This window comes from Auxenochlorella protothecoides, assembly GCF_000733215.1.
Source record: "Auxenochlorella protothecoides strain 0710 unplaced genomic scaffold scaffold66, whole genome shotgun sequence".
Lineage (NCBI taxonomy): Eukaryota > Viridiplantae > Chlorophyta > Trebouxiophyceae > Chlorellales > Chlorellaceae > Auxenochlorella > Auxenochlorella protothecoides.
In genome coordinates this window covers 156,814-179,278 of record NW_011934357.1, presented here as the reverse complement: position 1 = coordinate 179,278, position 22,465 = coordinate 156,814, and the positions used below count along the sequence as shown (strand labels likewise).

The following is a 22,465-nucleotide window of genomic DNA, read 5'->3' as shown; positions in this document are numbered from 1 at the left end:
ATGGGATCGGCTGTGTTCTGGATGGTATGAACGAACCATGGGGAGGGAAGGAGATAATTCATATATGTACCGCACTTGGGTAAATATCCAACTCCAAAATGGGCTGCAGGACTTGATATGCTCTTGCTCAAACCGGGCTTGCAGCTCTATCAACCCAGAGTCACAGTGCTGGACCGGTGCAACCGTGATGTATAGCAGCGTGCAGGTTCCTTGGTTGGCAGCAGAAGCCTTTGTGTTCTCTGACTATTGCCCATCGCCCAGGGCTCTTGTTGGTCCTTTCTCCTGATCCTCTGTGCCTTTACAGCACACATTTCTGCCGGGTCCGATATTGTGGCATGTTTTACATGGGACAGAGAGGCTGTTCCTTCTGCACTCAGCAACAGTGCTGCCACACCATGTGCTCAGGAATCACTCGTCGCCACTGACAGACGCTGCTCCCTCGCTTTCCTCCTTCACAACGCGCACCAGGCTGTTGTAGTGCTCGCCCAGGCCATAGGCATGGTGCAGGTAACATATCTGCAGTGCTGGGCCTGCATGGAACGGGCTTGAATGAGTTTGACATATCAAGCATAGGAGAGTGTCTCGTAGGTCGTTGCCCAAGGTGCAACCAGGCATGCACAGATGCCCATCATTCGACCTTCAACATTGATGCTTTTCGTCCCCTACAAATGAAACCTCTCTGCTTTCCAAGCTCCAATCAAAAGCTCCTCAGCTCAACTACCTGGGTGTTCGTCGCCCAACAGCTGTGGTGCGGCAGCAGCAGCCCACACCTTGATCGGCTTGCCCAGGGCTTGTGACAGGGCCTGTAGCTCCAGGTGGCCGCCCCAGGCCGCTGTGCTTTCCACCTCCTTGCAGTAGGCCTCAAACACCTCCCCATCCTCCACAGGCCCGGTTACATCATCCTGAACGGGGTGTGTTGAGTGCGAATCGTGAACTCGTTGAGCACATCACATGGGAATAAGGTCGGCAATGCTAGCAGGGGTGACACACTTTGTTTGATGGCCACAGATCACCCCAACATGAAACAGAGTGTTTGCGACGTGAGCAGCGCACAGCACCGAGGGTCCCATGCCAGGCCAGCACGAGGCTCTCAACCCACCGAGCCAACTTTTCACACAGACTCACCTCGGCAATGTATGGACTGAAGTCATTGGCATGCGTTCGCATGTGCTCAGCAGCCAGGCGCCGCAGCTCCTGGAAGGATGCCGCGCCACTCCCGTCCTGGAGGTCCAGTTGGTGCTCTGCAGGGGAGCGGCGGGGAGGAGAGGGGTGAGTAAGCTCCCGGGTGATGCATGAGAGATGCATTGCCTGGGGCTCCGTCTCCCAAAGGTGTAGACCGGAAGGAGTAGAACGCCTGGCGCTCCATCATGCCAGGCCCCGATTGAATCAGAGGCTGCTCAAGCAGGGCCGGCCACACAGGGCGAGCACAAAGCTTGCAGGCTGGGCACAACTGATACAGCGCTTCCAGACACCAACAGCCTGCATGCCGCCACCCACCCAGCGCGCGGTAGAGGCAGTGCCCGTCGGGCGCGATCTCGTGGATGGCCAGGCCCAGGGGGCCCAGCGTGCTGCTCATCGCCTCCTCCTCCTGCACCCTGAGGCTGTCGTCTGCGTCCGCCAGCTCAGCGGCGATGCGCGCCTCGCGCTCCGCCTGGGCAGGACATGGGGAGTGGGGGGAGGGGCGTTGCCTGGAAACGCAATGCCAAGCATGGCTCCTCCTCGGGCCCTGCCTGAGGCTGTGTCACAGAACCCCCCAACAATCATCCATCAGAGCGTATGGCCTCAGTTCATCCGCCTGGGCCGCCATTTCGTGGGTACGGCCCCGATGCGAATGCCCATGCACGCCTGGACATGCATTGGGTGGACTAGTACATGAAAAAATGACCAAGTGCCATACCTCTGCTGCAGCCCGCTGCTGCCTCTTCCGCTGGGCCTTGGTCGGCTTCAGCGCCTCGCCGCCAGGCGGCGCGGCGCCGGGCCCCAGCGCCAGCGATTCCATGCCCTGGCTCATGCTTTCTTCCTCTGCCCGGGCCATGGCCTCCAGATCTTGCTGGTGGGCGGCGTCCAAGGCCTGCTGCAGGGCCGCGGCCTCTTCCCGTCCTTTCTTCCCGAGCCGCTTCACTTGCTCCTTGAGCGACTTTGCTTCCTGACACCCGGGGAATGGGGGGTGTGCAGCAGCGGATGAGATGCTGGCTGTGCGGTGTGTAGAGGAGGGCAATACGCGCAGAGGAAGACCACGAGGGTGTATGCATTCTGATACCATAAGAGTTGTGCTGGCTCCCCTGCCACTGAGCTGCGGCAATCCACCACAAACGCAATCGCTCCGCCTCACCCGCTTGTGCCGCTGCAGCATCTTCCCCCGCGTCTCGCCTCCACAGCTCACGGAGGGTCTCTCCCCAACCGACTCCTCTGGCCCGTCGTCCACAAGGAAGGCGCTCGCCTTTGCGCTGGTGGTGGACGTCGACTCCTCCTTCTGGGTGGTCCCTGGGGTACTAGTAGCGGGATGCGCCTCCTCTGGACCAGTATCCTGCTCTGGCGGGCTGACCTCCTCCTTCTGGCGCATCTGTGCCTTCATGAAACCCGCCTTGCCTCCTCCCTTGCGTCCCATAGCTGCTCAGGGTCTGGTGGGCAGGTGCACCTTCCCAATGTTCCGCCTCGACTGTATTTCCAAGAGCTCTACAGTGAAGATGTATCAAGAAGGGGATCGCATTTAAGAGGTTCTCTAAGAAGGAATTGCCCCTCGAGACCCGAGGAGCGCGGAAGTGTGCGAGGCGCGATTCCGCGCTGCGCATGCGGTCGGACATGAACACGGGATGTCGAGAGCAAGCATGCACTCGACACACTTGCCTCCTCACTGCGAGAGTGCCCTGACCAGCACTGGCTAACCAACTGAATTTCACAAGCTCGCCATAATCTGGTGCAAGTGTCAGAGTTCGAGTGTAGCACGATTGTCCTCCCCGAAGGTGGCACGCATTGTTTTACCACAGCTGTGCAGGCTCTTGCCTGGCCAATATCCTCTGTCCTCTCTATAGCTGAGCTCGTCAGCATGACGGACCTGGATGCAGAGCTCGCCAACTTTGAGGCGGAGCTGGCCAGCATCGCGGCTGAAACACCCCAGGTGGGCTAGCTGATTGCAGGCCTGAGCTGCCATCCGTCCACATGCCCCCCGAGGTGCTGTTGTCACGATATCTGGGCGACTTTTTCATGTTCCATCCCCCGACCCTTTCCCCCTGGATGCTGCCGCGCAGGAGGAGGCACAGGAACCCAGTCGTCCTCACCCCGCGCCGAGGCCCGCACTGCCTCCACCCCCCCCTCGGCCCCCGCCCGCCGCCCTCCATCGCCCTGCACAGCTGGCAGCCCCCCCGATGCCGGCAGGTGCGCCACCCCTGCGCCCCGCCATCCCCCCCCCCTCCCCGGACCCCTCCCCCCGGTGCCGCCTCCTCCTTCCCATGCGCCACCCCCCCTCGCGCCGCCTCCAACCATGCCGGCCGACCTGCCCCGCCCGCCTCCCCCCGCCCCACCAAAAATTCCCGCGGGGATGGCGCCCCCCATCCCCGCAGCCCACCCGAGCTACTCTGCGGAGCCGTACACCGCGCCCAAGGGCATGGCCCCCCCCCTGGCAGCGCCACCCAGGGCGGCGCCCTCCTTCTACGGCGCCGCGGCCGCGGCCGGGATGCCGGCAGTGGAGGTCCCGGGCGAGACCAAGAAGGAGAAGCCGGCCCTGCTGCGCGAGGCGGCAGGCAAGAGGTGGGTGGACACGACTCTGCTGGAATGGCCCGAGAACGACTTTAGGATATTTGTCGGCAACCTCGGGAACGAGGTGCGTTGGCGTGGTGGGTGGAGGGAGGCGCGGCGCTGCAGAGCCTGGCTGCTCGGCTGGACCAGGGCATGCAAGACCGTGCATGAGAACTCCAAACCCGGGCGGCGTGAAAGGTATGGGGACCCTTGATCGGGGCCTATTCGGCCACGACGCGGCTGAGCCATTCTTTCATAATCCCTCTGCGCATGTTGGACCGCAGAACCATCACCCCCGCCCACCTGTGACCCCTGCCTCCAGGTGAACGACACGGTCCTGATGGCTGCCTTCCAGAACTACACGTCCTTCAACAAGGCTAAAGTCGCGCGGAATGGATACAACAAAAAGTCCAAGGGGTACGGCTTCGTCAGCTTCCAGGACCCCATCGAGGGCGCGCGCGTGCTCAAGGAGATGCAGGGGGCCTACATAGGTAAGCGGGCGGTGATCCAGGGCGGGGGTTTAAGCGTGGGTGTTTGAGGAGGTGACAGCCTTGCGGACAGGTGGAGTGCATGGGCTGTGGGGTGCATCGAGCAGGGCAGCACGTGTTGCCTCCTGCGCATGGTGGATGCCTGGCACGGGGGAGGCTCTCTGCCTTGTGGTGCAGGCTCCACAACATGGCCCCTCCGCTCACACTCGCCGCCGCACAACCCCCCAGGCAACCGGCCGGTGCAACTGAAGAAGAGCACGTGGGATGACCGCCAGGTAAAGGACAAGACGGGCAAGCCCATCAAGCGGCTGGTGGAGGAGAAGGCCAAGAAGCCGGACAAGAGGGCACGGGCGGGGGCCTCGTTTGAGGCTGGGGTGGGGCCCCCGGTGCAGCAAGCATTCTACACCCGGCGGTAGTCCACGGCCTGCAGCGAGGGCTAACCTTGAGCGCCAGCCCGGCAGGGTGTGCTTCTGCTTATACTCTGGCTTTCCACGTATCTGGGAACAAATACCTAACTACAGAACAGCCCAGACACCAGATGATGGCTGGGCTCTGGACAGTGCATTTTATCGGGGAGAGGAAGGGCACGATGGCGGACAGGCCATTAGGTGCAGCCCTTGCCACTGTGCGGGGCAGTGCTGGACAGGGGGGAATCCAAGATGAAACAGAGCTGCGCGCAGCCCCGCTGGTCAGACGGAACTGTCACTGGTCATGACGATGCCTGCGTGGAGCAGGCCGAAGCAGGTGGCCCCGAAGAAGAGGGCGTGCTGGGTCTTGGGCGCAACCCTCCCCTTCAGCACGTGCCGCATGGTGTACATGATGGGTGCCCACACGATGGGGCTCAGCATTGCGTAGTTTGGGGTCCTCCTCCGATGCTCTGCGGCCAGGGGCTTGACGTTGAAGAGCTCGTCCTCCGCCACCCCCATGCCTGCTCTATGTAGACCGTGTGCCAAAGGCGACTGCTAACGGGATCGTGCTGCCCAATGTAAATCCGTTTGTGACAGGAATTGGAGTGTATTGTCGTTGGTCTAAAGGAGCATCTTCGATTTCGCTGACTACACTAGTAACACCACGTGCGACGAGGGCGCGCCCTGGGCGACGAGCACGGCTTTCGGCAAGATATGATACACCGCGTGCTCGACCATTAAGCAGGGCACATGGCAAACCCTTGCGAATGTAGCTTTAACTATAGCAACGTATAAGAAGCTGTCCTCAATCGTGCGGGCCTCCGGACCCTTGCGTTCCAAGACCATGTCGGCACAGACCCTCACCTGCGGGGTGCGCCCCGCCCCCCCGTGCAACGGTCGCAGGCAGGCACCGCGTGCCTCGCCCCGCGCCTTCCGCTGCCATGCCGCTGCAGCTCCCGCGGTGGGTACGAGCCTGCGTGATCGGCAGGCTAGGGCTTTTGCCCCATGGTGTGCTCAGGGGAGCAGGCGCACCCCGATCCGTCGCCCTCCTACCTACAGCCGACCGTCGACCCTGGCGCAGGTATCCCCTGCCCCTTCCTCCTCCAAGGCCACGGAGCAGGTCCGCGTGGCCGTGCTGGGCGCCAGTGGGTACACCGGGGAGGAGGTGGTCCGGCTGCTGTCCCAGCACCCCCACTTCACCATCACCGCCATGACGGGGAACCGTGAGGCCGGCAAGGTGGGCGTGCGGCGTGTGGAGGGGTATCAGGGGAACACAGGATGGCCGACGGGAGGCCTGCGCAGCTGTCAATGTCCCGGGGGGGGGCTCTTGTTTGGCTGCGCTGGGCCCGCCTTTCCTGTGGCCTGTGCTGCCCCAGTGCACCCCCTTCCCCCTTCCCACCCCCCCCACAGGAGTTCAGCGAGGTGTTCCCCCATCTGCGCACCGCGCCCGCCGTCCCGCGCCTGACCAAGATCGAGGACGTGGCGTGGGAGGGCGTGGACGCGGCCTTCTGCTGCCTGCCCCACGGCACAACACAGGAGGTGGTGGCGGGCCTGCCTCGCCACGTCAAGGTGGTGGACCTGTCGGCCGACTTCCGCCTGCGCGATCCTGCCCTCTACGCCGAGTGGTACGGCGGCGAGCACCGCGCGGTGGCGCTGCAGGGCGAGGTGGCCTATGGCCTGACCGAGCTGCACCGGGAGGCGGTGCGCAGCGCGCGCGTCGTGGCCAACCCAGGCTGCTACCCGACCTCCGTGCAGCTGCCGCTGGTGCCGCTGCTGGCCGCGGGGCTCATCCTGCCCCGGGACATCATCATCGACGCCAAGTCGGGCGTGAGCGGCGCGGGGCGCAGCGCCAAGGTTAACCTGCTCTACACCGAGGCCACGGAGGGCATGAACGCCTATGGCGTCGGCAAGCACCGCCACATGCCCGAGATCGAGCAGGTGGGGGGAGGGGGGAGGGGGAGGGGGAGGGAAAGGGTGCAGAGCAGGGGGTGTGAAGGCAAGTACCTCTCAAAAGGGCTGTGTCAGCCAAAGACTCGTGGGTGCAATGTTCAAGGGCCAGGATGTTGGAGACATCTCGGTACCAGGATGCCTAGCTGAGCACAGCTGTGATGCACAATCGCGCGCGCATGCCTGCCGGCATGCATGGATGGTGACCGCGCAGTTCGGTCAACCTGTCTGCAGAAAGTATCGCCCCATGCAGCCCATCATCCCCGCTCCATTTCCCGACTCCCACCCACCTTTCCAAAGGGGCTGACTGACGCGGCGGGGGAGCAGGTCACGGTATCCTTCACCCCCCACCTCATCCCCATGACACGCGGCATGGAGAGCGACTGCTATGTGCGCCTCGCCGACGGCGTGTCGGTGGAGGACCTCCGCGCCGCCCTGGAGGTGAGGGGAGAGGGGGAAGAAGGGCAGGGCGAAAGAGACGAGTGGCTGCCAATGCGTGCGGTGCAGTGGCTGCCAGCCCCAACTCGTCCTTGCTTACCATGAGATGTTGGTGTTCTGAGTTCAACTCCAGCGCATGTCTGCAACCCTTGTTGCAAGTGTGCTCACAAGCAGCAGCTCCTGTGGCGGAGGATGGCCGTCACATCCCTCCCCAACAACCAGTGCCACACCTACCCACTGCCACACCACAACCCTACCCTCCCAAATCCCGGCGACGCAGACCAAGTACGCCAACGAGCCGTTCGTGCATGTGCTGCCGGCGGGCATCGTGCCACAGACGCATCACGTGCGGGGGACCAACTACAACCACATCCAGGTGTTCAAGGACAGGCAGAGCGGCCGCGCCATCGTCATCTCGGGTGAGGGAGAAGTGGTGGCTTCTGGGGAGGTGAGGATGTTCCTCTGGCATGGCACCTTCAGTTTACATCTCTTGAAATCCTTTGGACACCTGTTGCCTGCGGTGGAGGTGCGAGATCTGGCAAATCCCAGTAGTAGGGCATGTGTTTGGTGCTGATGTGTCCATTCTCCCCTTGGCCAACCTCGAAGTGATCGACAACCTGGTCAAGGGCGCGTCGGGCCAGGCCATCCAGAACCTGAACATCATGTGTGGGATGCCCGAGACGACGGGGCTGCTGCAGCAGGCACTCTTCCCTTGAACATTATTCATGTGCATTGAGCTGTGTACCCTCGACTGAGTTGCACGATGTGAGCCTGGCCGCGAACCTGGTGCTGAGGTTCCACAGGTAGAAGGGCAAGGCGTGTGCTTGTGATTGCTTGGGCCGAGGGGGCAGGCCAGGGAGGGGCAGCACGACAAGTCGGGGGCCAAGGATGCAGGGCAAGGGGGGAGATTCTGCACACCTTCCTGCTGCAGCACCGCGCAACGCAACGTCAGGCTCAATGCAAGGCTGTTCGACAGACGAGAAACCGCAATCAGAGTTTGGGGGAGAACGGACTCGCCGGCTTGTTGTCCAGTCATCCAAGTGGAAGAGGTTCAGAGCTCGTCGTGCGCAGCAGCGGTCGCCGCGCTCGCTGCATCGGCGCTTGGCTTGCAGCCCAGGGCCTCGGCGGCGCGCCAGACCTCGATGGACTTGGCCTCCAGCAGGGCCAGGTGGTCGTCCCGCCCCTCGGTCAGCGTGCGCAGCACGCCCAGCGTGGCCTCGGCATGCTGCTGCAGGTCGCACAGCGTCTTGCGGCTGTACCCGGCGCGGATCATGAGGGCGGTCATGTCTGACAGCGCGGAGGTCATGGCGGAGAGCGCGGCGGCGGGCTCCAGGGAGCCCCCGTCCCTGCCCAGGGGCAGGGGGCCGGCCTCGCCCTCAGCGTCGGCGTCGGCCGCCGCCCCCTCCCCCGCCAGCAGCCGCGCGGCGGCGTCCTGGAAGATGATGAGCGCCGCGCGCGCGTGCGCCACGCCCTCTTTTCCTCGGTCCTGGGCCTCCAGGGCCTGCGCCCAGGCCGCCTGGAGCCAGGGGTCGTGGGCGTCCACCTTCTGCACGCTGTACAGCGGAGGGGGGGCGATTGCTGTGCTCATAGCGTGACGACAGGGCCCGGGGATTGCATGGATCACACACATGCAACCCATGAGCACCCAGCTCTTCGCCACAGGCAGCCCGACCCACGCACGCACGCGTTGAGCAGCTTGGCGTGGAATGGCTGTACATTGGAGGCAAAGGGCTCCCCAAACACCTTCTTGAGGGGGAAGTGGCACTGCAGCGGCGCGGCCTGGGGTCGATGAGAGGGGAGGAAAGGGTGACGAGGAGCGTGTGTGACATGGAGCGCATCGATGCAGTCCCTGGGCAAAGTGCCACGATGCAGGTTGAAGACGAGTCGCTCCTCCTGCCACAAGAGACCACCTTGTCGAGGTACTTGTACATGGCCGCCTTGACGGTGGGGGAGGTGAGATTGCCCCCCTCTGCGGCGATGGCCTCCATGACTGGGAAGCGAGTGCCCATGCACTCCACCAGCCTCTCCAGCCCCTCCTCTGAGGCGGGCTGGCGGATGCGGTGGGTCTCGTCGGGCGCGGCAGACACCGCCTCCAGTTGGTCCAGCTTCATCATGGCCCTAAAGGGGGTTATGAGGGTTTTCAAAAGCGCAGCTGGGGAATAGATGCTCAGGAGTGGCCTGGAGATATGGACATGAAAGGCAGGTTTGCTGACGCGCTGCAGATCCTTACCACCCCCCCTCGACCGCATGTACACAGAGCTCCACGCACTTCATGATCAGACGCTCGGCGCGCTTCCCACTCTCGTCCAGCTGGTTGGTGGCCACCAGGGTCAAGGCGGCCGACTCCCACGCCACCGCCGCCTGTGCAGAGGGTTTTAGCGAGGCATGCTCCAGGTGGGAAAGTCCTCCAGCCAGGCCTGCCCATCCCCTCACTCGTCATGCTTTTCACCCACAACCACCCGCAGACTTGCCTCCTCAATGCGCTGGACCTCGGGATGGACCAGGACCTGGGCCCACTGGTCCATGGACTGCACCCAGTCGCGCTGAGTCAGCGACTCGTCCATCCAGTTCACGTACACCTGAGTGTGTGTTGGGGGGGGGCAAAAGGAGGTTTTGAAGCGATGAGAAATCACAAGCTGCGAGGCCATGGACATAGTGAGGAGTTTTGACCCAGGTGAGCTACTATGTAATACAGCATGATTCTTGACACTGGCAGCGGCGAGTGACAATCAGGTCCGCACCTTGTTGAGGTCGCTGAGGGCGTCGACGGCGGTGTCGGGGCAGGACAGCGCGGCGGTGAGCTCCTGGATGCCCTCGCTCATCTGCATCTTCCTGCATCGAGGCATGCGGAGGGGATATGCTCTTCTGTGCCCTCCTGCGACTGTGCCTGAGTGGCTGCTTGGGGTCACCCCAGGAAAATCATGGGGAGAGTGCAGTCAGAGCACTGCATTGCTCCCTGTCTGCAAGTCCCTTGGGACCATGAGTGAGACTGTGAGCCGACCAGCCATACTTCATTCCAAGCCCCATACAACCGACCCCCATTGAACCTCGTGTCCTTCGCTCATAACCCCTGCAGCCACCCTCTCACCCCATCAGCGCGATGCCGCGGTGGTAGTGAGGGTCGCAGTACTGCGGCACCACATCCAGTGCCCGGTCCAGGAGCACCAGGGAGACGTCCCAGGCCTCGGAGCGGCGGGAAAGGATGGCCGTGTTCAGGAGGACCTTGGCACTGTTGGGGCAGACCTGCGCAGGATGGTGGCAGCGCAAGGGCCAAGGGAGGGGCTGGTTTGCAAGTTGGCTGGCACTGTGAGGTAGGCACACCGGCAGTCCTCTTCTGTAGTGCATGGGCCTCCCTGCACCCTCAAGCCGCCCTACCTTAAGCGCCGAGCCGAAGAGGGAGGCGTCTGACTCCCAGTCGCGATTGCGCTGCAGGGTCCTTCGCCCGCCCAGGGCCAGGAGGGAGGCCAGAATGAGGGCTGAGAAGGCCCTGCGGACGCGGGTGGACCGCGGCCCAGAGAGCCCGGCCGTTAGCTGCTCAGCGACGAGGAAGGCCAGGCCCACTGCAAGTACTGGGGTGATGGATTGGTCAAGGCCCGTCCTCAATAGCTGCAGGGTGCTCCATGGCATACAGTCTGGTTGACCCTCCCCCCCTTGCCACCTGGCCTTGCCTGAGGGCATGAGGAGGAGCCGCTCCGCGAGGAAGGTGCCGACGTAGAAGAACAGGTTTGCGGCTGGCAGCATGGGCCCCACGATCAGCCCGGCCGTCACAAACAGGCGCCAGCGCGCTGTGTACAGGGCCGAGCCGGGGGCCGCGCCCGGCGCCACGATCAGCTGGATCTTGGCGTCCACGCCTGCCTCCTCGGCGGTTGAAGTGCTGCTGGGTGTCGCGGGGAGCCGCGCCCCTGTGCCGCTCGCCAGCACCCGCCTCCAGTCCGACATGAGGCTCCATGGTTTGGCGGCCAGGGCGGTGGCCAGGAGCCAGGCGTAGAGGAGGAGGGAGAGGGCGTTGCGCGGGTCCCACATTGACTTCACGATGGCGACGCAGGAGAAGGACCAGTCCGCCGACATCTTATGAGAAGGGGGGGGGAAGTGGCAGAAGGGTGATGTTTGGGAGCACACAAAGCAATCGACAATGCATGATTGGATAGACACCGACATGCCTTCTGCATCATCTGTTACACTTGCCACCAAGCGTGCAAAGGGAGGATGTGCTGCTGCCATACCCCGCCAAATTTCATCTGAACAAGGCCTGCCCTGCGTCGCGTCACCTGGACAGGCAGTATGAGCTGGCGAGCATAGAGGGCGTGCAGGTACAGCGTGGTCAGGACCCTTGCCAGGCGACTGGGGATGAAGGGGATGGGGTTCTCCACCTGTTGAGCGTTGGTGATCGGGTGGCCATTAGAGATGTGGTGAGGGTGGGCAGGGACTACCGATTTCATCCCTCAAGCAGGCGGCCTGGCGTCGCATGAGATCCCCCGATGATCCCCTGATCTGTGCAGCAAGCCGAAATTGGTCCGAGGGCATGCCCCCCGCCCTCAACATTCACGTCTACACGACTCACAATGCGGTAGTTGCGGACCAGGTGGTCACCTGCCAGGGCTGCCCTCAGCCCAACGTAGGCGGCCACGGCGAGGGCAAGGACTCCCAGGAGGGCACCCCTGTGCATTCGGGGGTCCGAAGGGGAGCGTGGAGGGAGCAGCAGCTCCAGGCAAGCGATCGCACCGAACTGGGTATTTAGGGGAGGACAGGGATACTTTAGTATTGAGGAGCGAGCAAGGGCGCTCATGGTGGCAGCTCAACAGCGACATGTATGTGGGCCAGCAACTGCAGAGCGGACGGATGGCGGCCCACTCATTTGTCCATCAGTGTGCACCAACCAGGATTGGGAGCAATGCGACTGATACCCCACCGACTCACCACGGTGACGCCCGTCTCCTTGGACAGCGCTGCCAGCCAGCCCAGCCCCATCACGCCGGCCAGCGCGGTCCAGCGCACGATGCCCCGCCCGGCGCGGGCGGCGGAGAGGTACAGGGCGAGTGCCGCCAGCGCCAGGGAGGCGGCAAGCAGTTCGGCGGCGCCCACCACGCCCGCCACCGCCTCGGTGTGGATGGGGTGGGCCGCGAACAGCGCCGCTGCGACGCCGGCGAATACGGTGGGGGATCCCTGGAGGGGGCTGGGGGTCAGCTGTCGCGCCAGCCTGGGACGTTGGGTGGTGGAGGCTTTGGACGAGGAGACAGGGGCGCATGCTGCTCATGTAATACCTGGCAGACGACAGCCCAATACTGTACTTTGAGAACGAATCCAGGTCAAGCGCACACGCACCAGTAGACTTGGGCGGTGAGCACCCCATGCAGTGCCGCGTTTGCAGCGTGGAAGGGTCGTGGGTCGGGCCCAGTGCCTGGGTCTGCCACAAGTTCATGGTGGAGCACGGGAGGAGTGGTGGGAGCAAGGTTGATGCGTTGAGGGGCCAGACTCTCACTGGAGCGCTGAACGATGTCAGCCTGGATGCCAATCGTGTCGACAAGCAGCGGGGTGACATGTTCCACTACAGCAACCAGACCTCATCAAGCCCCCTTTCAATCAGGCACGCAGCACCAGAAGCGTCCAAACTCCACGCCACCCACCGTCCTCTTCAGTCTCCCAGGGCAGCCACTCGCCCCCGAGGATATTCAGGACCCGGAAGAAGAGGGTGGTGACGGGGCGGTACGACTTGTGACTCGTAGACGACCGCAAGTCCTGGCCCCTGGAGAGGTGTGAGGAAACGAATGAACCGTGTCTAGGCAATGCCACTGTGCACATATGACCGGAAGCATGCCGCATTCCTCTACAGACAGGATTTAAGGCACACAATGCACCCCGGCAGATAGGGCTTAAACACTACGGCTCCTCTTTGTGCAATGCCATAATCAATGTACCAGAAATCGTGAATGAATACTGCGGATAGCGGCCCTCCCCCTGTGACATCGTTGTTTTTCACCTGTGCGGTGTGGGTGGGAGGGTGCCGGTGAGCTTCATGAACGACCGGCTGCATGAACAGCTCCGGATCCCAAGACTCCTCTCAGGGTCCACCCCTCATGCACTCACCACCGCAAAGTCATCGTCATACACGAATCCAAACTGCAGGGTGTTGGCATACAGCAGGCCGGCCGCGATTGCCAGAGTCAGAGGCACCACGAGGCTGGGGACGAGGCCGGCACGCATCTGGCTGTGAGCAGTACCAGGACTCGCAGGGCCGTTCCGGGGTTTATCAGTCGCACTCACGGGCTCCGACATTGGGCTATGGGATCAGTGGTATCGGCTCATGGGTGGGGCCCGGCGACCATGGCTTGCTTCGAGTGAGGCGATGCATTGGCAGCTTTGGCGTCTTCAAACTCGAGGCCTCAGCTCTTGGGCCTTTCGTGCTTTCTAGAACACATATTCTCTTCCTGGGCCTACCGGACCAATTGGCTGCGGCCACCACTCCACGCCAAATAAATTGTTTATTTCGATCTCAAACTACAGCCATGCGGTTGGTCGCGAGCTTGTTGTGCCTGGCCGTGGTGGCCAGCGCCTACCACGAGAAGTTTGATGGAGGGTGGGAGAGCCGCTGGGTGCACAGCGATGACGCCAAGTACGCGGGCAACAAGCTGGTGGTCGAAACACCCGAGGGTGGCAGCGATCCCGCTCTAAAGGTGGGCCTGGGCTGAGGGCTCTCCTGGTGATCGCGGCCAGTACTCGAAACTTCTGGTCGGCCCCGGCCCATTCCCGATTGCCTGGCGCGGCCGCGATCCACGGTGCTGGACTGTCACCCTTGATGTGAGACATCATTGCTCCTCCCTCCCCCCCCGCCCCTCCCCCAGATCCCGGAGAAGGCACGGCACTACGGGATCAGCGTGGCCCTGCCCGAGCCGGTCGACCCGGCCAAGGGCCTCGTGCTCCAGTACGAGCTGAAGCTGCCCTCCGCGGGTCTTACCTGCGGCGGCGCCTACCTCAAGTTCGTGACCGCCGACCCGGGCTTCTCCCCCGCGGGCCTGGTGGACTCCACCCCCTACACCATCATGTTTGGGCCGGACAAGTGCGGCAGCACCAACAAGGTGCACCTCATCCTGCGCCACAAGAGCCCCAAGACGGGAGATATTGAGGAGAAGCACCTGAAGACGCCCCCCGTCTTCCCCAACGACGACCTGACCCACGTCTACACCGTGGAGCTCAGCCCCTCTGACAACACCTACCGCATGCTGATCGACGGCGTGGAGAAGAAGGCCGGCGCGCTGGCGGACGACTTCCTGCCCCCTTTCAACCCGCCGGAGACCATCGCCGACCCCGAGGACGTCAAGCCTGAGGACTGGGTGGATGAGGCCACGTGAGTGTGTGCGTGTGTGTGTGTGTAGATTTGCCCAAAGCACCGGGGATTCGTTCAATGGTCGTGCCAGGTTGTGCGTCGTGGATGCAACGCTCTCATTCAACGCTTGGGGACAGTTGCCGTGGCATATGGCACCCCTCCGCTCTTTCAAAGACCCAGTCGCATCCCGCATCCAACACGTGTTGCACTGGGCCCCTGCCTTCCAGACATAGTGGTAGCCCTGTCCCTCGCACCACTCTGTGCTCCACCACCCCCACCGCAGCATCCCCGACCCCGACGCGGTCAAGCCCGAGGACTGGGACGAGGACGCGCCGCTGCAGATCCCCGACGAGGACGCGGTGAAGCCTGAGGGCTGGCTGGACTCCGAGCCGGCCGAGATCGAGGACCCGGCCGCGCACCAGCCCGAGGACTGGGACGCAGAGGAGGATGGCGACTGGGAGGCGCCGCTCATCCCCAACCCTGCCTGCTCCGTCGGCTGTGGCGAGTGGAAGCGTCCCACCAAGCCCAACCCGGCCTACAAGGGCAAGTGGACCCGGCCTCAGGTGGCCAACCCGGCGTACAAGGGCCCCTGGAAGCCGCGCGACATCCCCAACCCCGCCCACTTTGTGGACGCCGCGCCGCTGTCCCACGTCGGCTCCATCGGCGGCGTGGCCCTGGAGGTGTGGACCATGGACTCCGACTACTACTTCAGCAACGTGGTGGTGAGCAACGACGCGGCGGAGGCGGCGGCAGTGCGTGATGCGACCTGGGCGCCCAAGCACGCCGCGGAGGCGGCGGCCGCGGAGGCCAAGTTCAAGGCCGAGGCGGCCAAGAAGAAGGCGGCAGGCGACGACGAGGACGAGGACGACGAGGGCCCGGTGGAGCGCCTGCTCGCCGCGGTGTTCGACTCCCCGCTCCTCGCACCGCATGCTGCGCGCCTGGCCCCCGTGCGGCGGTACACGGAGGAGAACCCGCAGCTGGTGCTGGGCGGTGTGGCTGGCCTGACCCTTGCCCTCCTGGCGCCCCTGCTCAAGGCACTGGTGGGCGGCGGCGGCGGCCGCAAGCCTGCCGCGCCCAGCGTGGCCCAGGTGAAGAAGGCGGACCTCCCCACCAAGGACGACGACGAGGAGGAGGAGGAGGAGGAGGAGGCCAAGGAGGTGGTGGAGGAGATCGAGGAGGAGGAGGAGGAGGAGGAGGAGAAGACCACCACCCGGCGGCGCGCTCGCCGCGACTGACCCGGGCCCGGTTGCTCCGCGTCAGACGCACCCCGACCGTATACATGTTTTTGTCTTGCATCCTTTCGCACTGAACTCACGCCCTGTTTAAATGACGGGATCTCTCCATGGACTGGGCGGTTGGAGCGATGGGGGGTCCGTGTTTGAGTGGCACAAGCAGGCACGGGCCAGGCTGGGTCGCGGGGGTTTCTGCACTGCATCGAACAAGGGGACGGGCAACAGCCAGGGTCAGAGAGGCACAGGGAATGGCGACAGGGTGCAGGTACCACCGGCGTGCCTCCGTGGGGGCGGCCAGGAGCCGGACCTCGTCCATAGCATCCCAGGCGCATCCCTCTCTAGCTCAGCGCATGGGCGCGGCCAGGCCCTGGAGCTGGGCCAGGGCCGCCTTCTTCACCCAGGCCCGGGTGTGGGGGGTGTAGGCGTCCAGGCTGGGGTCGTAGATGAGCATGGACACCTCGGGGAGCCTGTCCAGGTAGGCAAAGAGGTCGTCGAGCTCGTACGTCATCTCCGCGAGGTGGGGGTTCAGCTCCCGCAGCAGCTTCTCGTACATGGAGCAGATGCCTGCAGGGAAAGGGGAGGAGAGGGGGAGGTGGGAGGTGGGCCTGGTGATGGACAGTCTTCGGAGCTGAGCGGGGTGTTTGGGGTGGGCCGCAGTGCAGTTGGAGGTTACAGCTCAAGGGGCCGACTGGTTGCGAGACCTGGACCTCCTACACCCAAGGCCCACCTGTTAGGGCATCCGCGGTGGAGTCAAAGTCCGAAAAGGTACGTGAACTCTTGTCCCGCCCAGTCTGGAGCAGGACGATGGTGTGCCGCTTGTCCTCCTGCGCAGTGGTCTCGCAGCGAGATGTGTGCGACAGGAGGGTACAAGGGAGCTTCCCCAGCGCAATCTTAGGCGCCGCAACATATTGCAAGCTTACCAGGCTCATCGGATAGTGCTATCGCCCAGAATCCTCGTCGACACAGCGCCGAACGGGGGTCGTGGAGTTCTTGCGACAACCTTGCCGGCTAGCTCTTGAGCTCTTTGCCTGAGAGGCCTCTGCTCGATTCAATTGGGGTGATGATTCGACGGTGAATGCGTCGAAAACTACATCCACTGTGTTTGAGCCGCATGAGGCAGGCACTGCGGAGAACATCCTGCACGGACCCCCACTCGAGATGATGTGTCGCAGCGGGTGGAATCGAGCTGGCGAAGAGAGAAAGGGGCGATCTCCCGCACCAATTAGTGCAAATCACCGGCTCCACAGAATGACTGAATTTTCCACTATATCAAGACATATATCCTCATGCAGCTGCCATTGTAGAGCAGAAGGAACGCCCGCCCTTGTCGATCAGTTTCTCTAGGACCATGTTCGGAGGCTTCTTCGGGGGCTATGCGCCCACAGGTCGCTTTGAAGCGAGCTACAGATGCTACCCAGTGTCTTTCATCGACAGGATGGATGCAGAGAAGGGAGACAAGGTTTTCCTGCCCCCCTCTGCCCTGGACAGACTCTGTGAGCGCAAGAAGCCGAGGGGTGACCACTACGCCACTGCCCATATTGCTGCGCCACGCCAGAGCCACCCGCATTGAGCTGATCTCCTCATCTCACCGCAGCCCAGCTTCAGATCGACTACCCCATGCTCTTCAAGGTGGAGAACCGACAGTCGGGCCAGGCCACGCACTGCGGCGTCCTGGAGTTCATCGCAGATGAAGGCATGATCTACATGCCGTACTGGGTGAGAGGTTGTGCGAGATGAGCCTTGATCGGGTGGGGTGCATCACCAGGTGTCCGTGCGACATGCGGTACCACTCCGAGCCTGAAGCAGGGGCGCATGGAGTGTCTTGTCACAGCCGATTGTGAAGGCAGATTCCCACCAGCTTCAGTTTTCCGAGGGGACCCAGCCCCCCCACTCTATGCGCAACAGATGATGCAAAACCTTGTGTTGGAGGAGGGCACAGTGATCAGGCTGAGCAGCGCCACGCTGCCCAAGGGCAGCTTCGTGAAGCTGCAGCCCCACTCCAAGGACTTTCTGGACATCACCAACCCCCGTGCCGTGCTGGAAACCACGCTGAGAAACTTCACTTGCCTCACGGGTGGGGCTGGAGCGGTGATATTGTCTTTGTGGGGCTGGAGGATGGGCAGGCTTTCCCCCCTGTCAGTTGTGAAGCGGGCGTGCAGGAGGCCTGACATCCTGACTGTTAGCATATTCGTGTGTCAATGTCTCCATCACAACCGGGGAGCATGGACTCCGCATGGCAGAGATTTGGATGCCCTGGGGGCACACGCCTCGCGCACATCCCTGGCACCCGTGCCAACCGGCTGGTCCCTCCCTTGCCATGTGCCTTGATGCCCTCCAAGCACACCCACCGCGTGCTTGGCAAATAGCACCGCTAGACTCCCGTCATGGCCTCCATTCCTCGCAGTTGGCGACACGGTGCCCATCAACTACAACAACAAGAGGTACTTCATCGACATCATCGAGGCCAAACCCAGCGATGCGATCTCGGTCGTAGAAACAGACTGCAACGTGAGGGGCGTGGGGAAGGGGGGACTCTAGCGCCAGGCTTGCACGCTTGCCTGGCAGGGCACCTGGGGTGCTGGGTGCAGGGCTGCGTGATTTGGGTGCCTCAGCAGCCCCCGTCAGCGACTGAGCCTGCCCTTGGCGAGCCCATGCTTTTGGTCGATCCCTGACAGCTCCCACCAATTCCACTCTCAAGGTGGATTTTGCCCCGCCCTTGGATTATGTGGAGCCGGAATACACGCCAGCCGCCCCAGCCGCCGAACAGGCCTCCACCACCCGCCCCGACGGTGAGTCTGCAGGAGGGTCAGCCCTGCCGGGCGGGCCACCCTGTGTGCATGGCCAACCGTGTTGGACTGCGCAGGCCAGTCTGGCCGTCCTCACACCCAGGCTCGCAGTTCCCTGCCGTTTGTAATCATCCTCACCCTGATCGTCGACCCCGCAGCTGGCAGCGGGAGCAGCACCACGGAAGACAACGGCGACCCCGCCTCTCGCGCGGCTGCACCGGCGGAGCCGCAGTTCCTGGCTTTTGCAGGGACGGCCAAGAGGCTGGATGGAAGGCCCGCAGCCGACCCCCGGCCCGTGCCCGTGCCCCGGCCCGGGGGCAACAGCGCCTCGTCGGCAGGGCCCAGCACCAAGGACGGCAGCTCAGACGCTCAGGCGAGCTCTGGCGCGTTGAAGAAAGCGGGAAAGCTGATGTACAGGGACCGCCTGGCAGCTAAGTTTGCGGCCGCCAAGGACGGCAGGGGGGCCGCTGCGCCTCCCCCCTCGCCGCCCGCGAAGGCATCGGATGCCGAGGGCGGCGCAGAGAAAAAGGAGGACGGCTTCCAGCCCTTCAAGGGCCAAGGACGGTCCCTGAGGGGCTGACTGAGCCATTGGCCCCTGGCCTGTAAGCAGGTTGCAGTGTCCACGGCCGTAAACCCAGGACCTGCCCCGCTATGGTCGCCATTGCTGCCCAGTTGCCATTCTCTTCACACAGCTACAGCCCGCCTGTGAGGCTTGCCCGGCCCTGCACCACCTTACAGCAATGCTCTGTGCCAGAGCAGGGCCTGGCAGGTATGCAGAAGCGGAACCCTGGAGCGTAAGACCAACCAGCTTACTTCGTGAGGGCGTTGCGCCCTGGCGCCCCTGCCCAGCTGGTCCGGGGCTGGCCGCGCTTTCTCAATCCGTCCAGACCACGCTGCCAACCACCCATCTCTGGAAGTCGTTGCTGAGCCGCATGGCGATCTTGTGGAAGATGGTGTCGGCAGCGTTGTAAATCTGGGCAGGATGCACGGATAGAGGGTGGGGTGGGGGGTGCTATTGCACAATGAACTCGAGCAGGGCAGGGAGTCTGAGGGACCCGATAGCCAGGAGAAGGCATGCAGAGACAAAGGTGCAGCAAAAATGAGCGCACAAACACCCCCGAACTACTTCCTAAAACCACCCCGGCCCGGCGAGTGCCCACCTTGGCATTGTTAAACATGCGTAAGACATCTGCGGCAAAGATGTCGAGGGTCTGGTAAAACGCCCGGCTGGCCAGCCTCTCTTGGATGGTGGTTAGGTCGATGGGATCCTGGGGTTGGGAGTTTGAGTCTCGGGTTGTGGAGTGGCGTTCATGCAAACTTCAGAAAGCATGGGGTGGGACGAATACTTGTTCCCAGTGGGCGCTGTGCTGCCATCCAGGGTGTCAAGCGGTAGTATTGCCCTCGGCTCGCGTCCTGCAAAACAGGCACAGCTCTCCGTACATGCCTGCATCGGACTCCACCCCTCGTACCTTGATCACGTCATAGTAGTCAGGGACCTCCTCCTTGGATACGGGGGTCAGGAACGGCCAGGAATCGGGCTCGGCCTGAGGGTCATGGTTTACAATAAAGACGTTGTTGCTGTGAGATAGATTCAGGCTCATCTCCACTAGCATGTAGGAAATCAGCGAACTCAACAATCTTGTCAAGATTGGCTTTGGTCCTCCCACTATCTGCCCATGCTGCTCAGCATGCCATCACACACTCATTCCTCTCAAACCCCACCTTTATCCTCTTCACGAGGAAGGTCATGCACTTGTGCAGGGCTTCGGGCGTGGGCTCCAGCCTGGCCCCATCCACCACCAGCTGGAAGCCGCGGCTCCCAGCGGCTGCAGACGCCTCGGTCCAGCCGGATTCTCGCACGCCTGCCGGGAAAAGGGGTTTGGGGTTCACACACAAAATGCTTGGGATGCCACTGAAATTGACTGCCGTCAGCATCCAGCCAGGAGCAGGGGGCACTCACGAGCACCAGTCTTAAGACCGCCGGACAGCAGGGTGTCCCCAACAAGAAGAGCTCCTCAGAGCCCGGGGACAGCTTCCATGCCGAGCTGCCCTCCCCTTGCACACCCCACACCCCCCCGCGCAGCAGCACACCTGGGATGTCGGAGATGGGGAGGACCGCAGGTCCCGACCTCCAGAAGTCCAGCCCAGGGTATTGCACGTGGCCCTTGGTGTACTTTCGGACCTGGGGGGCGGGTGGATAGGGCGCAGGTGGGTGGTGCTGCATGCCGAGTCGAGGAGAGAGGAGGGGGGCAGGGGCCCCAGCCAGCACAGGCCCCCTCCGACGGCCACCAGAGAGCCAGGGCGTGCACACCTGGGCCTCCAGCGCGGCTTTGTGATGCAGCACCATGCCGGCAAAGTCTGTGAAGGGCAGGGTGGGGTGGATGTGGCACTCCATCAGCGTCCCGCCGTCGTAGTCCTTGATGAAGCCGTGCCACTGTTATTGGGAGAGGGGGTGGTGAGGGTGAGGGCAGACCAGGAGCGGTGCATGGGGTGCACTGCACGAGGCTTCACGCAGCGATGCCTCCAGCCCACCAGAAGGCCCACCCAGGAGCGCCGCGCACCCTCTCCTTCTCCATGCTGATGGTCTTGGAGAAGCCCTGCTTGGAGAAGTAGCCCACCGCATTGTTGTCGGCGTATGTAAGAAAATACTGGCACCCATCCTGGTCCCGTGCATGCAGCTGCCAGCAGGGGATGAAAGGAAGGGGGGGGAGGATAGCAATTGCATGTGGCTGCCCAGGGGGAATGAGGACATGGAAACTCGGGTCCGCAACCCCAACAAGTATTTGCATGGCACTCGGCCCTGCCCAGCGGCAGGCAGGCGTGGCGATGGAGACGCGCCGGTCGCGCAGGCTCATGACCCAGCCCACCCCCCCACCTTGGTCCAGCTCATGAGGCGTGTGCCGAAGCCCGACACCTGCAGGCTCTGGGCCACGGCGCAGAAGGCGATCTCGGCAAACCTTTGGCTGTGAAATGGGCGGTAGGTGATGCCAGCAATGATTGAAGTGTTGTTCCGGGTGATGACGACGGACCTGAAGGGAGGAGCAGGGTGGCAGATCTTGGTGGTCGGTGGAAGGAGGATCTCGGCTCAGGACTGGGCCCGGGAAGCCTACGTGCCCTGCAGCAATGCCATGGCTCAACACGGAGACAACAAGTCTTCCAAAGCAGGTCGGTAGGAGGGCAGGAAGGCATGGCATGGCCCTCTCGAACCCCTCCATCCCTGGAGCCACTCGCCTGTGCCTCCGATCGAACACGAGGCGGGTGATGTACTCCTTGGGCATGTTTGGGAGGCACTTGGAGAACACATTCTTCAACCCGATCAGCAGCCTGCCCGACAGGGGGCTGCCGTCGTTGATGACATAGTGCGCCTGCACCTCGCCCGACCTCTCGCGCTCCAGGTGCTTCAGCTCCCGGTTGGTGTAGGTGTCCAGCACCGGGGCGGCAGCAGGGGCAGCGGTTGCTGGTTCGCCGGCATCCTCCTCCTCCTTCACTTCCGCCTTCTGATGTTTAGACGGGAACGAAGAATGAACTCATGTAAGAAGACCAGGTCGGCATGCAAAGCCCAAGGGTGTCGGGCTGGGCAGGGAGCTGGACACCGTTGCACTGGCCAGGTCACCCCTGCGATCATTGGAGATGCACGCCATCGTACCGGGGGAGTGCCGGCCACCTCGGCTTCAGATGGAGGTTGGGGGTCCTCTGCATCTACCATTACGATGTTTTATCGGGATGCTCTGCCCGAAAAGGAGTCACGCAGGGAGGGCGCATGCTCCCATGCTGAAGATGGGGGCCTTCCCCCTCCGAGGGACAGCTTTCCCAACAGACTGGGCGTAGTGCGATAGGGAAGCAATCACAGCGGCAGCTCAGCCCTGATTCCTTGAGTTTGTGACCGGGGCGATGTCGTCTGTCCCACTGAACCATCAGCTGCGTCGAGTGTCATGTGTGTCCTAGAGCGACTCTGCGCCCGGGGCCCCCAACTTCCCGCGCCTGGAGTGTGCACAGGATATATAAGCGGAATATCCCGTGCCAGCTAGTGGTAGGGCTTTTCACTCGCACATCCAAGTCCAATAAATTACTCAACGTGACCAGATTGTATTCTTCTCTCCGCCTGGGCGCT

At 63.0% G+C, this 22,465-nt stretch overlaps 9 protein-coding genes across 9 annotated transcripts; 4 read left to right on the top strand and 5 right to left on the bottom strand.

Moving 5' to 3' along the window:
* Nucleotides 1-408: 408 nt before the first annotated feature.
* Nucleotides 409-2,608, bottom strand: F751_5650 (OTU domain-containing protein 6B; the record flags this gene model as incomplete). Its single annotated transcript, XM_011402371.1, has 5 exons — nt 409-516; nt 771-902; nt 1,126-1,241; nt 1,498-1,651; nt 2,333-2,608. 5 exons carry the CDS (start codon nt 2,606-2,608, stop codon nt 409-411), a joined length of 786 nt encoding a protein of 261 aa, XP_011400673.1.
* Nucleotides 2,609-3,673: 1,065 nt separating this feature from the next.
* On the top strand, nt 3,674-4,639 carry F751_5649 (RNA-binding protein 42; the record flags this gene model as incomplete). The annotated part of the gene is made up of 3 exons (XM_011402370.1): nt 3,674-3,820; nt 4,058-4,226; nt 4,452-4,639. 3 exons carry the CDS (start codon nt 3,674-3,676, stop codon nt 4,637-4,639), a joined length of 504 nt encoding a protein of 167 aa, XP_011400672.1.
* Nucleotides 4,640-5,474: 835 nt separating this feature from the next.
* Nucleotides 5,475-7,731, top strand: F751_5648 (putative N-acetyl-gamma-glutamyl-phosphate reductase, chloroplastic; the record flags this gene model as incomplete). The annotated part of the gene is made up of 5 exons (XM_011402369.1): nt 5,475-5,867; nt 6,041-6,568; nt 6,878-7,018; nt 7,296-7,434; nt 7,622-7,731. 5 exons carry the CDS (start codon nt 5,475-5,477, stop codon nt 7,729-7,731), a joined length of 1,311 nt encoding a protein of 436 aa, XP_011400671.1.
* Nucleotides 7,732-8,066: 335 nt separating this feature from the next.
* F751_5647 (Transmembrane and TPR repeat-containing protein) lies at nt 8,067-13,216 on the bottom strand (the record flags this gene model as incomplete). The annotated part of the gene is made up of 13 exons (XM_011402368.1): nt 8,067-8,568; nt 8,700-8,794; nt 8,926-9,133; nt 9,285-9,376; nt 9,469-9,594; nt 9,757-9,847; nt 10,104-10,258; nt 10,391-11,083; nt 11,284-11,385; nt 11,577-11,741; nt 12,334-12,419; nt 12,640-12,751; nt 13,100-13,216. 13 exons carry the CDS (start codon nt 13,214-13,216, stop codon nt 8,067-8,069), a joined length of 2,544 nt encoding a protein of 847 aa, XP_011400670.1.
* Nucleotides 13,217-13,518: 302 nt separating this feature from the next.
* On the top strand, nt 13,519-15,662 carry F751_5645 (Calnexin-like protein 1; the record flags this gene model as incomplete). The annotated part of the gene is made up of 5 exons (XM_011402366.1): nt 13,519-13,686; nt 13,855-14,343; nt 14,474-14,478; nt 14,620-15,424; nt 15,597-15,662. The coding sequence occupies 5 exons, from the start codon at nt 13,519-13,521 to the stop codon at nt 15,660-15,662; spliced, it is 1,533 nt and encodes a 510-aa protein (XP_011400668.1).
* Nucleotides 14,453-15,265, bottom strand: F751_5646 (hypothetical protein; the record flags this gene model as incomplete). The annotated part of the gene is made up of 1 exon (XM_011402367.1): nt 14,453-15,265. One exon carries the CDS (start codon nt 15,263-15,265, stop codon nt 14,453-14,455), a length of 813 nt encoding a protein of 270 aa, XP_011400669.1.
* Nucleotides 15,663-15,911: 249 nt separating the features above from the next.
* Nucleotides 15,912-16,497, bottom strand: F751_5644 (Enhancer of rudimentary-like protein; the record flags this gene model as incomplete). The annotated part of the gene is made up of 2 exons (XM_011402365.1): nt 15,912-16,132; nt 16,296-16,497. 2 exons carry the CDS (start codon nt 16,495-16,497, stop codon nt 15,912-15,914), a joined length of 423 nt encoding a protein of 140 aa, XP_011400667.1.
* Nucleotides 16,498-16,916: 419 nt separating this feature from the next.
* F751_5643 (Ubiquitin fusion degradation protein 1-like protein) lies at nt 16,917-18,934 on the top strand (the record flags this gene model as incomplete). Its single annotated transcript, XM_011402364.1, has 6 exons — nt 16,917-17,061; nt 17,163-17,284; nt 17,474-17,642; nt 17,973-18,076; nt 18,267-18,357; nt 18,513-18,934. 6 exons carry the CDS (start codon nt 16,917-16,919, stop codon nt 18,932-18,934), a joined length of 1,053 nt encoding a protein of 350 aa, XP_011400666.1.
* Nucleotides 18,935-19,228: 294 nt separating this feature from the next.
* F751_5642 (Histone acetyltransferase GCN5) lies at nt 19,229-22,060 on the bottom strand (the record flags this gene model as incomplete). The annotated part of the gene is made up of 10 exons (XM_011402363.1): nt 19,229-19,327; nt 19,515-19,622; nt 19,824-19,898; nt 20,077-20,216; nt 20,446-20,536; nt 20,666-20,788; nt 20,916-21,032; nt 21,230-21,383; nt 21,604-21,851; nt 22,001-22,060. The coding sequence occupies 10 exons, from the start codon at nt 22,058-22,060 to the stop codon at nt 19,229-19,231; spliced, it is 1,215 nt and encodes a 404-aa protein (XP_011400665.1).
* Between the last annotated feature and the right edge of the window lie 405 nt (nt 22,061-22,465).